General features: G+C 42.4%; 1 protein-coding gene across 1 annotated transcript in view; it reads right to left on the bottom strand.

Annotated features, from left to right (window-relative positions):
* Positions 1–5263: 5263 nt before the first annotated feature.
* The window catches only part of LOC123519522 (zwei Ig domain protein zig-8-like), a 258133-nt gene continuing 248447 nt past the window's right edge, over positions 5264–14949 (bottom strand). The window contains exons 4-7 of the mRNA XM_045280882.1: positions 13806–13933; positions 12627–12710; positions 8877–8961; positions 5264–6696 (exon numbers count right to left, since the gene is read on the bottom strand). Coding sequence (XP_045136817.1) covers positions 6473–6696; positions 8877–8961; positions 12627–12710; positions 13806–13933 — 521 coding nt within the window. The 3' untranslated portion in view covers positions 5264–6472. The remainder of the gene's footprint in view (positions 6697–8876; positions 8962–12626; positions 12711–13805; positions 13934–14949) is intronic.

Raw genomic sequence — 14949 nt, 5'->3', positions numbered from 1 at the left:
CATTTTTGCCCATTTGCTTTTTCCCGCACTCCGCTGGGTTTACGGAATATTTTGTGCTGCCACCAACATATGATTTATTCTCGCCATAATACTTTAAAGAGGTCTGTGGTGGCCGCTGTGCCTCGCTGACAACCAACAAAAGCCGCTACTAATGAGAAACGCACTTTTATAAGGAATCGAATCTGAACTAAAAAGAAAAAACACACACCATCATTATGCACTCTAATAGGCAGAAACTTCAATAAATTCGTAATGAGAATCTTTAAAAACTTTCATTGTTACTTCAGAATTTTGTGGAAATGTTGGTAAGTGTTCAAATGTAGATATGTCAGAAGCGTCAAATCATTGAAATGAAGGGCCACGGGCAAAGAAATATAGAGGATCGCCTTTATAAAGTGTGTCGCCAAGTAATCGCATTAGTACCTGGGGTTTATCCGTCTTACGCCACCCACACCTTTCCGCTCCAAGCCCCGCAGGAATAGAGAGTTCCTGACATATTACCTGTTTTTCAGTTTAACACATGTCTTTCTTTTAATGGCTTTGAATAGACATGATACCACTGCATTACTAATATATTCACTAGTACTACTACTACTGCTACTGCTACTACTGCTACTACTACTACTATTACTACTACTACTATTAGTACTACTACTACTACTGCTACTACTATTAACTACTAACTACTACTACTACTACTACTACTACTACTACTACTACTACTACTACTACTACTACTACTACTACTACCTCACTCAGAATCTCTTAAACACGTAACGCTTTATTTTCTTTTTTCACGAATGAGTTGAGTAAGCTGAGAGAGGTGTCAAAAAAATGGTAGTTCTCTATTCATTTTAAATTCACAGTGCTAGTAGAATGTCGGTGAAAATTTAATTGACTCTAAACACCTGCGGTAAGGAGCCTGTTCAGTATACTCCATGGCTTTCTTGAATTTTAAACTTTTCCTTTGTTATATGTTGCGCGAGGCCTTTCCTTCCCTTTATTTGCCCGATTACTGTTGAAGTTTCACGACTCTCTCTTCTCGTTTATTTTCGATGACTTGCAAATAACACTCCAAATGAATCCTAAGCAGTAATAGTAGCAGTAGTATCAGTATCAGCAGTATAAGTGAGCATAGTATCAACATGACCACATCCGGTGCAGTAAGTTGTTTCCTCCAAAATTAAAACGAGAATTACGTATTTGGTGTTTGCTCTCGCGAGTGGTGTGGAATCTGGCCGTGTTTGTTTATTAAGGTGGAGGCGAGTGTTTGCTGATCTCGTTAACGGGGCTTTTAGTGGTTTCGGCTCATTTTAGCGATATCTGGAAGCTGGGCGTTGCGTAGCTTACCAGACAGTGTTGCGGAGAGCGGAGGAAGAAAGAAGGTGGAATGTGAGGTGTGTGTTCCCGTTTCGTGGTTATGTGTTTCCGTGGTGGGGTGAAGAAGGCGCTGAGGGAGTGAAGTAAAAAAAATACAGTGCACAAGGAAGAGGGAGGAAAGAAAGATGATGTTAGGGAGGAAAGGAAATAATATACCGTGGAGGGAGAGAAAGGAAAGATGATGCTGATGTGGGAAGGAAGAATGAAGGAAGGAAGGAAAGAAGGAATGAGGTAAGGAAGATGCTGCCTTTGGTGTAGAGAAAGAGAAGTAGGAGGAGGAGGGGGATGGGAGGAAAAATATGCTTTAGGCGACGAAAAAAATGTACAAAGAACACGTTGCTTTAGGGAATGAGGAAGGAGGAGGAGGAGAAAGAAGAGGAGGAAGAGGACGAGAAGGAGGAACAAAGTAAAAAAAAAAAAAAAGGAACAAGCACAAGAGCTAGAACAAGCCAAAGAAGAAGGAAAGCATGAGGAGATAAGAGGAAAGTGTGAAATGTGACGTGTGCTTGCTTTAATTTACTTTGGAGTGTTGCTGCTACTTCTGTGTGTGGAAAACTTAGTCCAATGCATGAAAGAAAGTAGAAGAGAATACCAGGCTACTCGTGCGAAGGAAAGAATAATTCCAATTCAATTTTCAAAGTTTCCGGCATGTCTTGATGCTCCGCTTTTAAAAGAGTTTTAACTCGCAGGATAATGGCGTAGTGCGGAGGGCGTGGGGAAGGTAAGACGCAGAGGAGGCGTGCGTGAGAAACCAAGTGGCGAAGGTTGTTGAGGAGAAAAGGGAGATTTAAAATGAAATACGAGGCGTGGGGAGGAAAGGCAAGGCCGCTAGAAGATGTGGGGAGAAGAAAGGGAGATTCAAGATGAGATAGAAGGTGTGGGAAGGAAAGACGAGGCAACAGGAAGATATGAGGAGAAAAAAAAAAGAGGTATTCAAAAGGAGATAGGAGACTTGTGGAGGAAAGAGAACGCAGCAGGAAGACGTGGGGAAAAAAATTAAGAAAATATAGCTAACATAAATAGAAAGCCAATCCAGCAAGGAAACGTAATGAAGTAAAAAGTAGACACGAATTAGCGGTAAAAGGAATTCGGAAAGACGGAAGAGAGAAAAAAGATAGAATAGGAAGATTAAGGAGGCAAGAGAAGATAGAGAGAATGAACTCGGCATGGGTAGGAGTGAGAAGGAAGAAAGGAAGAAGAGACGTAGGGTAAGACATAGGAAGCAGACGATGCAGCAGGAAGAAAGTGGGGAGTTAGTCAGTGTGGGCTGGTGTGTGTAGGTAAGAGGTGACGGAGGATGGCTCTGGGTGATGAACGGTGCCTTGGAGTGCCATTCTGAAGGGCGTCTAGCGAGGCACCGGAATGGCACCTCCTTAAAGCACACCGCCGGCCCCTTAACGACCCGCTGTAGTGCCAGAAAGAGACGACACCAGCGGCACAGTGTCACCTAAACTCCACTTAACATATCATTAACGCTTTTATTCTCTATTTTCTTTCTTGTGTCGCTTCCATTTCCCTTCCTCTTCGCTTGCTCAAGACGTGGATTGCTTTTTTTCTTTCAGTATTCTTCTTTCGTCGTTAATTCTATCATTTTTCTTTGTTTTGTGTTGATTGTTTTTAGTTTTGGTGATTTTGTTCACTTATTCGTTTTCTTTTTTAATGATCTTTTTTTCTCTATTTTCTGAAGGCGTTATGGAGTTTTTTTTTAGTGATATTGCTTTTCTTTGGTCCTTTTATGCGTTATTCATTTTTTCCTTTTGTTTTTTTGAGGGTAAGATGGGTGGTTTGGGAATTCCATATATTCCTTTTCCTTAATTTTGTACAATAGTTAAGGGAAATTGGATAAGTTTTCGTATGAACAGCTTTAATTTCCACGTCTACTCTCAATGGCTTAATCAACGTGGCGTGAACAAAAAATGGTATCAAATATTTTGTTGGATATGTGCGATTTTGTCTTTTTTTCATTTCCGTCGCTTTTGTTGATGGCTTAAATAACTGTATGAACAAAATAAAAAGTGGAGCAACAAAATCGTATTGGATATTTACAATGAACGAGGCAGGTAAGCAATCCAGTGTCGACGTGTTATCGATTCGCACTCCTTTTGTTCGCCGCCAGTCCACAACTATATAAACACGACTTTACGATCCGGATATATATCGGAAACATTGCTCGTAACCGACTAGCTGACGCGTTGCGATTGGCCGGACGCGAGGTGGGCGCAGAACACCTGTGTATCACTCCGCCGCTCGGTCCAGAACTACTTTGCTTGACGTGTATTGTGGCGCGGGGCTTTACGTTAGGACCTTTGTGTTGTGGGAGATGGAGGATGGTGGATGTTGGGTGAATGTTCGTTGGTGTGGGTGTTTTATTAGTCTAGTATCTTGAAACGTAAAGGAAAATCTTCACATGGTAGCAAGATATTTTTTTTATTGTGTAGAAAAGTGTGTTTTGATTTATTTTGTGTAAGCCTTATAAAAGTGGAACGAAATATAGAAAACTGCGCTATGTTATGAAGAATTCCAACGTGTTTTCTCCAAAACTTTGGTATGAGAGGCTGAATTTTTCTTATTTGCACTAGATATTTGCATTCATTCCTCTTTAAATAGTAAGTGCATCTAAATGAGAACTGTGCATTCATAAGCTAAGGTAATCTAAGAGAATGGCCCCGTCGTAATCAAGTTTAAAGATCATTTTCCTTCCAAAAATCATTGAGGAGCAGCCAAAAGAAAAATCGGCCTGAAAGTTTATCGCTGTCATTGCGCGATTCCTGAACAAAGGTTGACGTCTTTCCCTTGCGCTGACCTGGGAAAAGACTTCGCTTAGTGCGCAGGATAAGAATAGGGAAGACAAAGGTCAGTGTTCTTTATGGGCGAAAAAAGTACATCAAATGAGCGAAAAGATGACTTGATGATTCCAATCCAGTGTCTTTTTTTTTCAGACCGATGCTTTACTTCCTCTTGCTATTTGTTACCTCGATGTTATATGGGCGTGAAACCAGTGAGGCGGTGTAGGCCCATCTTGCGACCTTTCGTTTTATTTATCCAGAGGCGCAAATACAGCACGACATTGACCCGAGTCCCGATACCTCGTCTTTCTTTGATGAGAAATTGAGAATACCGTAAAGGAAGTCGTAAAATTTTTATAGCTCGCCACCTCCGCCGGGCCGCGTGATGGAGACTGGAAACTAAACCATTTTTGCTTTTTCAGAATGAAAGGCGACGGAAAGGAATGTGGGGGAATTCTAGAGAGAGAGAGAGAGAGAGAGAGAGAGAGAGAGAGAGAGAGAGAGAGAGAGAGAGAGAGAGAGAGAGAGAGAGAGAGCGAGAGAGAGATAGTATTGCACATAGGTTGATATGTAAACTTACATCACAAGAAGGATTTTTTGCTAGCTTATAGTTATGAACACCTGTTACCTGAACTTTGCGTTGTATACTTGGAAAAAGAAATTGTTGTTTTTGTCTGTGTCTGAACCTGGTAACCTCAGATAACATTCTAACACTTTATCAATTTAGATCAATGAGATCCCTAACGACTCAGTTTGATCTAGATATGTGAGGGTCACATTTTTTTATTTCTTTATACTACATATATATGACTTTCTGCTGCTCCCAAAGGCAATATCCGGTTGGGTCAACCCTCTCTGTTCATGTCCTGCATGTTCTATTGTTTCTCTGTTCATATACATCCATATTCATCCGTTCGCACCCACACTGCCTTCATGGTCCCACACGCTCGTTCACCAGTCAAGAAGACCAACACCTTTGCAGCACCAGCCAGCCAGGCATCTTTCCATTGCTCCGCCGTGCCACATAACACGTCGCTCGTATTTTACGCATCCCACATATACCCTACCACTCGTAGCAAAGGTTAAGAAAAGACGTGTTTTCCTATCTCTGTCACTGGAAATTCCAGGGCAGTCCTTTATTTACAAAGAAAATATACAGGAGAAAGCTTAGTAGCTTGGTGGATTCTCTAAACAAATATGGAGAAACTTCTATGCACAGACGAAAACATACATTGCCAATATAAACATCTGCCTGTCAGCAGAGGTACGGGTGCTTGGTGAACTATGTCGCTACACACTGTGGTCCAGCTGGCGCCCGCGAGGGACTCCCACACCCACACCGAGCTGTTCATCCTCGCGTCTTGACTCTGACGGGGAGGGAACTACTGGGGTCGCACAGCTTATTACCAATCAACACTGATTCATGAGACATCGAAACCATGGTGGTGACGGACATGCCCCGCGATGCCTTCCTTTGGAGGGCGACGCGAAGGGCTCGATAGTGTGGGGGCCGCTGGTCCATCCTGCAGAGCGTGTCTCTGGGCAGCCTCGACACACATTACTGTCTCTGGTTGTGGCTGCAGTTGGGTGGAACACACTGTTGTCCCTGGCAGGGGCGAGGCGTCGGCCACGTAACCTCTGCCGCTGCCAGGGAGGCGCCTTGAAGGACCTTCTTACAAAGAGTATATAAACGAACAACATCTCCCATATTTTCTTTCTCTCTTTCTCTCTTTCTTTCACACACTCACACAGTTATTTACAGATCACTAGAAAATGTATAAAGTCAGGACCGTGTTGTTATTGACAAACACTCCCCACGACCCCCTGTTGTTATGTCTTCAAACTACGAAAATATCACTCCATCGACGGCATCTATCTACGCTACGTACATAGACTGAGCAGCAAATGTTCTTTATGTATACTGTGTGACGTGTTGTCGCGCACCAAATAGTCTCTTCACGGGAGAAGAGGAGAGACATTAAGACTGGATGTAGTCTTTTTCTGTACAGTTAGAGAAGAGGGAAGAGGATGGAGAGTTGGGGAGGGGCAGGAGAGGATGGGACGGTGTGTGTGCGTGTGTGTGACGGAAGGAAAGGAGAGAATGGCCGAGGCACGGACCGATGGGGCTCTGTGTACGTACAAACATTCATAAACACACACACACACACACACACACACACACACACACACACACACACACACACACACACACACACACACACACACACAAGGCACTGGCGGCGTGGGGAGTGGGTGGAGGGGAGTAGCTGAAGGGGGAGAGGGGCGGTTCTATGCACCTAAACCCCCTACGTGAACACACTTCTGGAGGAGTGGGCCGGGAGACTCCAGGAGACGAAGCTGCTGAGACCCTTCCAGACCCCTGCCAGTGCCGCCACGCCCTTGAAACCAGCACTGAAGGACAGGGGAGGGTCCGCCGCCAGTAGTGACAGCAGGGCCAGGAGCAGCACCACCCTGGGACGCGTGAGAAGTGACTCTACGCCGTTGGTTTGCATGGCGGCCGGAGTTTCCCCTGTGAGTGAAGGAAAGGCACGTGAGGAAGAAGGATTATGATGACTGTAAATGGAAATAAAATCAGAGTTCTTAAGATAGGGAATAAAAAGTAAAATATCTTGAGAGGGGCTGAGAATGGGAAAAAAGAAAAATATTAAAATAATCTAGTTCGTCAAGAGAAAATTTTATAAAAAAGATAATTTCGTGTACAGTTAGAATTTTTGGATCTTATGAAACGTCTTCTCTTTTCAAACTATTATGAGGATAGAAATTTCCGGGAATATTTCTGAGGCAACGCGACCAAACCTTAAGTTACCTGGAATTACATCGCTCAGGTACACGTGTCCTGGAGGTGTCTAAGAAAGTAGCAACTAATAGACAAAAAATGAGTCTTATTCACTTTCTGGTTTACGTTTTCATATCTTCCTTTTCATTTCATTCCTTTTATTTTTCTATATTGATTCGTATTTTCGTTTCTATATATTAAAAAATTCACGATTATTTCATTTTTTTCTCTTTTGGATGATTGTTTCCATCCTCCTCTTCCTCCTCCTCCTCCTCCTCCTCCTCCTCCTCCTCCTCCTCCTCCTCCTCCTCCTCCTTCTCGGTTGTTGAGGTAAGGGAGCTTCCAAGTTGAGAGATTGAACCGAATATTTGTGGCGCGTCTGAGGAAGCTGGAGGGAGGAGAGGAAGGAAAAAAATAATTTAAAGTTTGCAAAAAGGAAAGACGCTCGGGAAAGTAAAGGGAAAGGAGTAGAGCTAGGAAACGAGAACTGAAAAATAGCAAAAGGAATAGAAGGAAGAGGAGGAGGAAGAGGAGGAGGAGGAGGAGGAGGAGGAGGAGGAGGAGGAGGAGGAGGAGGAGGAGGAGGAGGAGGAGGAGGAGGAGGAGGAGGAGGAGGAGGAGGAGGAGGAGGAGGAGGAGGAGGAGGAGGAGGAGGAGGAAAGAATAATGTTTGCGTAACGAGGCCAGTAACAATGATAGAGAGAGAGAGAGAGAGAGAGAGAGAGAGAGAGAGAGAGAGAGAGAGAGAGAGAGAGAGAGAGAGAGAGACGGGAGGACGAGGAGAGGTAGACGGTGGGGGTGATTAAAGCAGATAATAGAATGTTGCTCCTGCTTTTGTATTTCTATTGTTCTCCCTTCAGGTAAGACACACACACACACACACACACACACACACACACACACACACACACACACACACACACAGAGAGAGAGAGAGAGAGAGAGAGAGAGAGAGAGAGGATGACAGGCAGTTACACCCATCAGTCACTCTACCATCGTTTATCTTGTTATCACTTTTCCTTCCTTCCGTCAACACGTCACAGCTTAGGAGGAAAAAAAATAACCCATATGTTCACCGCCTTTTTTTCCCTTTTATTTCCTTTTCTTTCTTTTCTTTCCTTTTTTTTTTACACGTGAAGGAATCGTATCATTATTTTCATGCTGTCCTTGAACTGCGTCACATCTTTCTCTATTCAAGCACAATAACAATCTCATTTATTATTCATATATCTTGTGACCTCTTAAGGATGATCTGAGTGCTTCTACGTAAGACATAAGTAAAGTCTTCCATATACTGGCTTGAAATTTTGAACCCCCTCCACGTGTCTGAGGATATTTTGATGCAACGCTGCTCTTTGAAGTATTGAAGTGATGTTGCAAGAAATGCGTCTGTGGCTCGTGGTGGGAATTGGCCTTGTGTTTTATCTTTCAGTGTTTGATTGCCACTTATATAAAGATTAAAAGTTGCTATTTTTAAAAGTCTTGTTACCGTGTGAATGCTTGTTAGTTGTGGGCTTTGTAGCTCTGTATGTGTTTTCTTTTACTTGCTTCTATGAATGGCGCCAAGGATGCTTGTTTGTTTTTCCTCTCTCTATATTTAGTTAGGTATAGTTTAGTTATTTCTTTATTTTTAGTTTATTTTTATTTCCTACCTCATAATTAGAGAGAGCTGAGAATATTCCCCTATCTCGGGGTAGATAACAAAATATCCTCCCTTTTTTTCTTACTATTCAACGGCGAAACATAAATTATCACATTATCATCATTGTCATCATCATTTTGCCATCACCACCACCACCACAGATGAAAAGAAATGAAAAATACTCACCTTTAAGCCAATACCAACATCACCATTACCCTTACAACCACTTCACCACCTTCCACTCATCACCAGCACCACCACCACCACTCACCATTAAGAACATGTACACCGATGGAGGCTGCGGCGGTGTTGGAGGGAGCACATGTGTAGTTCCCAGTGTCTGAAGTCTGAGCGTCCTGCAGGGGAGAGATTAAAAAAAATTGAGTTAAAATAGAACAGCTGAACACAACCTGTCTCCTTCCCCAATTACCTTCAATCTACTGGTGTGTGTGTGTGTGTGTGTGTGTGTGTGTGTGTGTGTGTGTGTGTGTGTGTGTGTGTGTGTGTGTGTGTCTGACTTTTTTTTTTATAAATACGTGACGCACAGTTTGAATTTTTATCCTCACGAGGCAACACTCTAGCTCTATAAAGTCTAATTACGCTTTACTAAACACTAAAAGAAGCATCAAAGTTTTGTGTATATTATCATTTAATGCCAAGTAAATAAGTTATTGTGTTGATATTACATTATGACTTGAAATATCCGACAATGAGAGAGAGAGAGAGAGAGAGAGTGTGTGTGTGTGTGTGTGTGTGTGTGTGTGTGTGTGTGTGTGTGTGTGTGTGTGTGTGTGTGTGTGTGTGTGTGTGTGTGTGATCAAATTAGCTAAAATGCACTTACATTTCAACTGACCGCCCAAGGAAAGAAAAGGAAACAGACAGAACAGAGCAGGTCACTTTGTAAATTTAGATAAAAAAAACATAAGGTAAGGAAATTTTTCGTCTTAAAATACGTGCCTCACAACCCACGCCTCATCCTTTCCTTTCCTTGTCCTCGAGTGTGCAACATTAAATAATTTCCATTGGTTTTATCGTCTTTTTTCTCACTCGATTATTTCTTCTGACATGCATAATTATTTCGAACGTGCTTACATCTCACGCTAGAATTTCTTACCTTCAGCATCGCATATAATCCTTACGAATGTAGTGAGAGGAAGTTTATCATCGACATTAATTACTGCTCTGTTTATATTTCAAGCAGTGTTTCTGTTGTCGCTTTAGTTCAGCGACATTTATCGTGCCCAAAAATCTGCGTTCGTGTGAATTTCCCTCATTCTCGTAGACTAAATTTGGCTCGTGGTGTTTAATTTTGCATTCTTGTCGCTGCTTTCATCTCTCAATCCTCATGTTGTATTCTTCTCCCAGTCTTGTCTGTCCCTTGAGAGAGAGAGAGAGAGAGAGAGAGAGAGAGAGAGAGAGAGAGAGAGAGAGAGAGAGAAAGAGACTTGATCCAACTGAGCAGATTTTTTCCCTTTTACATCCTTGCAATGTATTGTGAAAAGTTTCATTCGTCCTTCCACATATCCTTGCACATCTCTCCTTCACTCTCCCATTTTCACTTTTTTCCACGTTCCCTTTTCACTTTCCCATCTCTCTTCGTTTCACCTTCCTATTTCCCCATCCCTCTTTTACATTCATATTTCTTCCCCATCTCTCCTAACTAACAGATTTTCTCTTCAACTCTGTATAATCATTTTCCATTTCCGTTCTCCAGGTTTATTATTTTTTTCAATTTTATATTTATCCTGTTCCTCTTCACTTCTATATTCCTTTATCCAAGTCTTTACATTAATTTTCGTCTTTACTCCTCGCTTTCCTATTTTCCCTATTCCTTCTTTTCATCTTCGTTTTAATCCTATTCCTCTTCACCATATTTCCTCCCTTTCTCTCTTCGCCTTCTTACCGTCACATCTTTGCTTTCCCCTCTGCGATCCTTGCGGCACACACTCAGTATATTTGGTACTCATGCTGTTGTTTGCAGGGGTTAAATTATTCAGTAAGAGGTAAATAATGAACGCGAACCTTCTGGTGCAGGTGCTGACGGAGCCTGAATATTGCAGTGGACACTAATAGCCGTCCATTATAATTCACTTCGAGAGGTGACGGGTTCGACCTCTTAAGGAGAAGGATTTTGCAGACTCTCAGTGCTAGAATTTGTTTGCTTCCGTACCGTTAGTGTCCCTGATCCAAGTGAGGACATCAGTTATTTAAATGTGAATAGACATGACGAGTTATATATACTCACATTATAAATTTTAGTAACACCAGGATTCTTTTGTTACTGTATACCTCTATTGATGTTGAGTCTCTTTGATCCTCTATTGATGTTTGCATTTTTTTTTTTTTTTGTGTAGTGAAATCATTTTAATACAAGCTTTTTTCTCTCTTGGAACGCATTTCTCTAGAGTTCTTGGATATTTAAACATGAATATAGATGATTGTAGAGTTTTGAAGTGTTTCTCTCTCCATGAATGCTTCAGGGAATGGTAATTTTGATGTGAGTCATTCGTTCCCTCGTGTAGCACACCTCGGCAACATAACGTGTTCTATACTACTTCTCTTTGTCGCCTTCTATTCCTTTCTCGTTTTCACTGATCAAAATTACAGGCGCTTACGAACATAAGTTGTCTTGCCACCTCTTGTCATTATTTTCCATCTTCCTTGTTATTATCTTATTATTTTCTTATTCTTCTTCCCTCCTTTTCTTATCTAACTTATTAGCATACACTCACCCATCGTGTCTTCATTCATTGCCGCTTAATAGTCTCGTGGGAAAAGTCTGCAGTTTATCCGAGGAGCGAGAAATGTATTAGAGCATCAATAGCGGTCGTGCCACTTCCTCCCACGGACTCTCTTCTTTACTCTCGTGGGGGACTCAGGACCTCAGGAATAATGATGCATACTGAAGAGGTTGGAGAGCTGCGGCGGCCTTCCATCGTGGTGAACGAGAGGAAAGAAGACTGTGAATAAAATAAATAGGGAAGGTAGTGAATTTGCTCTCTTGGAATTAATTAAGAGTAGCGTACTCCTGAATTTAATTCCATTTATCTATTCCTTGTATTTTTAAGGATAACTGCACTTTTTTCATCTCCAAGGAAAAGAACTTTTCTTACGTTCATTCACGTCCAAAATAAACTTTTCATTGACTTTTTTTTCATCTATTTCTTCCATATCCTCTTCTTTACGTCTCAGGATCAGAACGAACCTTCATACACTTATTCTTTTTCTTTTATACTCCGCGTCCCCCCCCACTTCGTTCCCATGCAAGGATCAAAAATGGACTATTCTTTCCCTATTCACTACACCGGGGTATCGTCCCGCAGTGCCATCTTCCCAGGTCATATAGATGACCCCCTCAGTGGCAGTCTTTGTGCTCATAATCAGTAAGCTATTTCCATACTAGACTCGCTTCTCACCCGCCACGCTGCAGTCTTATTCATGCATGCCGCAGTTCTGCCTCTCATCGCAGAAATTGAGTTTTCCTCCCGCCGCTGAGACGGGGATGTCGTCTGGGAGCAAGGGCCGCGTCAGGAGGGACACTGAGGACACGCCTGTTCTCACTCAACCTGTAGAGCAAGGCAGACGCAATGGAGGACACATGGGACAAGCACAAAGGGAAGCCACTGGACTCCTGCTTGCAACTTGGAGGCATGAGTACCGAGACAACTGCCTGAGTCCTTTCACAGCCACGATTCGGTGGAGCAACGAAACAGAATATCAGAAGGCAAGGTTAAATGGACAATACACTGTAGATCAGGTTCTATGGCGACTCTGGCGGTGAAACAGGAGGAGGAACGTAGTAAGAAAAGTAGGAGGAGAATAATGAAAGACTATAAAACACAGAAACGCTTGAGAAAAGAACGGGAAGGAGAAATATTAAGAATAGATCGTTTGTAACAAGAAGGGACGACGGTCACTGAAGCACCCTGACTAGAAACTCCTCGACAGACACAGTAAACAATTAGATTCAGTGTTTGATGTTCTTTATTTTGAAAAATATAAAGAGTAGGTTTGGCCTTACCTGTATAAGCAGGTATCCGGTAGTGGAGTTGCCATGATCTGTCATGACGGTGACGCCGCCACGAGGGGAGTCGTAACTCATCACCTGCAGGAGAAAGGAACACGGCGGGAGCCTCACTCAGTAGGAGCAACTCTTTAATGACAGTCATGAGTACCTACTTAAGGTGAAGGATGAGTCATAATGATGTAAAATGAAATTACTTTGAATAATCCTCTACTTCAGGGAAGCATTATAACTACATTTAGGCTCATGTGAGGCGTTTGTTACACACACACACACACAGAGAGAGAGAGAGAGAGAGAGAGAGAGAGAGAGAGAAGGGGTGGGGGGAGGATCATGAATTACACAGGTGTTGTGAAGCACTAGGCGTGAAAACAATTCTAGAAACATGTTCTTGGTAATACGGTAAAGTGTCTGGAGTCACCAATTAAAGGAAAACAAATCAGGACAATTAGAGCAACTCTGCACCGTTAAGGTGTTCGACTCCATTACAGATCCGTAAAGAAGACATCTATCTTTAACTCTGCGGCGCTAACACCAACTATTTTTCATAACCAAGTGACGAGGGACAATAAATAAACAGTATCCCCTTTAGAGTCGATATATACGGCGGGAATAAATAGATGTATCCGACCCGATCCGACAAAGTGACTGCCAACCCTCCTATCCCACGGAACACGCGGCTCATCATAGCATTTGAAACCATTTATGGTGAAAACTGATACGAAAGGCAGGGATCAGTAGCCTTTCTAAACATATCCGACAGTAAACACCGTTGGAAAAACTACCACTATTTTATCTCCATTGTTTACGATTGAAAGTGCTGGGTATTATTCTTTGTAGAGTTAACCCTAAACACTTTGGAAAACATTATCATTCAATTTGCATTCTTTTGACGTTGTTTACAGTAGCATAACATTTTATTGACCGGGTGGGCAACATGGGAGAAGACGTGTACGCGACGCCAACTCGTAACGTTATGGAAAGGGTGAAAGAAGAAGAAAATAACTGGTACTAGTAGTAATGTTGATGGTGATCAGAGTGGAGATGGTATTGGTAACAGTGGTTAAGTTAGTAGAGGTGGCGGTAATACATGGAGGTGGTGGTAGTGGTAATAGTGATAGTGATGGTGAAGCTGGTGGTGATGGTGGTTGTGGTGGTAGTGGTGGTGGTAGTTACCTTGCCGTTGTGGTACCAGAAGATGTAAGCAGGCGGCTCTGGGCTATGACTGATGACGCACGTGAGGTTGATAGCTGAGCCCATGTCCACGTGGATGTCTGGAGCGCCAATGATCTCCGCCTGGGGCTCTGCGAAGTACACAAACAGATACACATTCACATCGCGTAGGTGAGAGAAGTGAGCTGAATACAAGATGAAGTGCCATATTATTCTTTGACTTTTGTGTTCGCTCCAACTAAAGGACACAATCCCCTCAGTCCTTTACCGAGAATAAATCCATCTCTCCCCTCTCATACACACGCACACACACGATGGTAGTCACTCTAGTGTTATGTATAGCTATTCTCACACAAGTCCCTAATATGATCTCACTTCGCATAACTAGATTACATCAATTTTTCCTCTTCCGTCACCGAGACTCAAGGACGAGACAAGATTAGCAATAATTTCACATCTGTTTCTGCTAACTATTCTAATGTCGTGGTGTATTTCTAGTCACAGTGCAGGAATGACTTACTTTATGCAGACATCGAAAGTCCTTCCTTGAATACTGCTATGTAAATTCGATCCAAATATATTCAACCCACGAACTTTCCCCCATTAGAACTGTCGCGTAAGACCATTCTCTCCATGATAAGTTCTCTAATATAAGCTAATGTAACCTAACGTTATTTATCATGGGATGGAAATTATATGAGGAGAAATCATGCGGGTACAATGTTTGAATACACGTGGAGAAAGTTTAGCTACGAGAAATTAAACAAAGTGGCACTCCCAAGCCTCATTTTTCGCTGACCAACCGCATCATATATTGACAATGGGAGGAAAACAACAGCGTGTCAGAGAGCGAAAAATATTAATCACTCAGTGCTAAAACAAAACCTATTTTTGACCCTTTTATGTATATCCAACTCCAGCGTAACCCGAACCTTCATAATAACAACAACAGTATGATCATTGCTCCTCTCCATCTCTCTCTCTCTCTCTCTCTCTCTCTCTCTCTCTCTCTCTCTCTCTCTCTCTCTCTGGCTGAATCTTTCCTCATCAAAACTCTCGAACGGCCTCATATGATTATGTAAATACTCTGCGTGCTCCCGTCAACCTCTCATGCTACAGAAAAGTCACTCCTTGCCAGATGAGTGTT

This window comes from Portunus trituberculatus, chromosome 45, assembly GCF_017591435.1.
Source record: "Portunus trituberculatus isolate SZX2019 chromosome 45, ASM1759143v1, whole genome shotgun sequence".
In the NCBI taxonomy this organism is placed as follows: Eukaryota; Metazoa; Arthropoda; class Malacostraca; order Decapoda; family Portunidae; genus Portunus; species Portunus trituberculatus.
The sequence above is the reverse complement of the archived record's forward strand: the minus strand, read 5'-3'. Positions and strand labels throughout refer to the sequence as shown.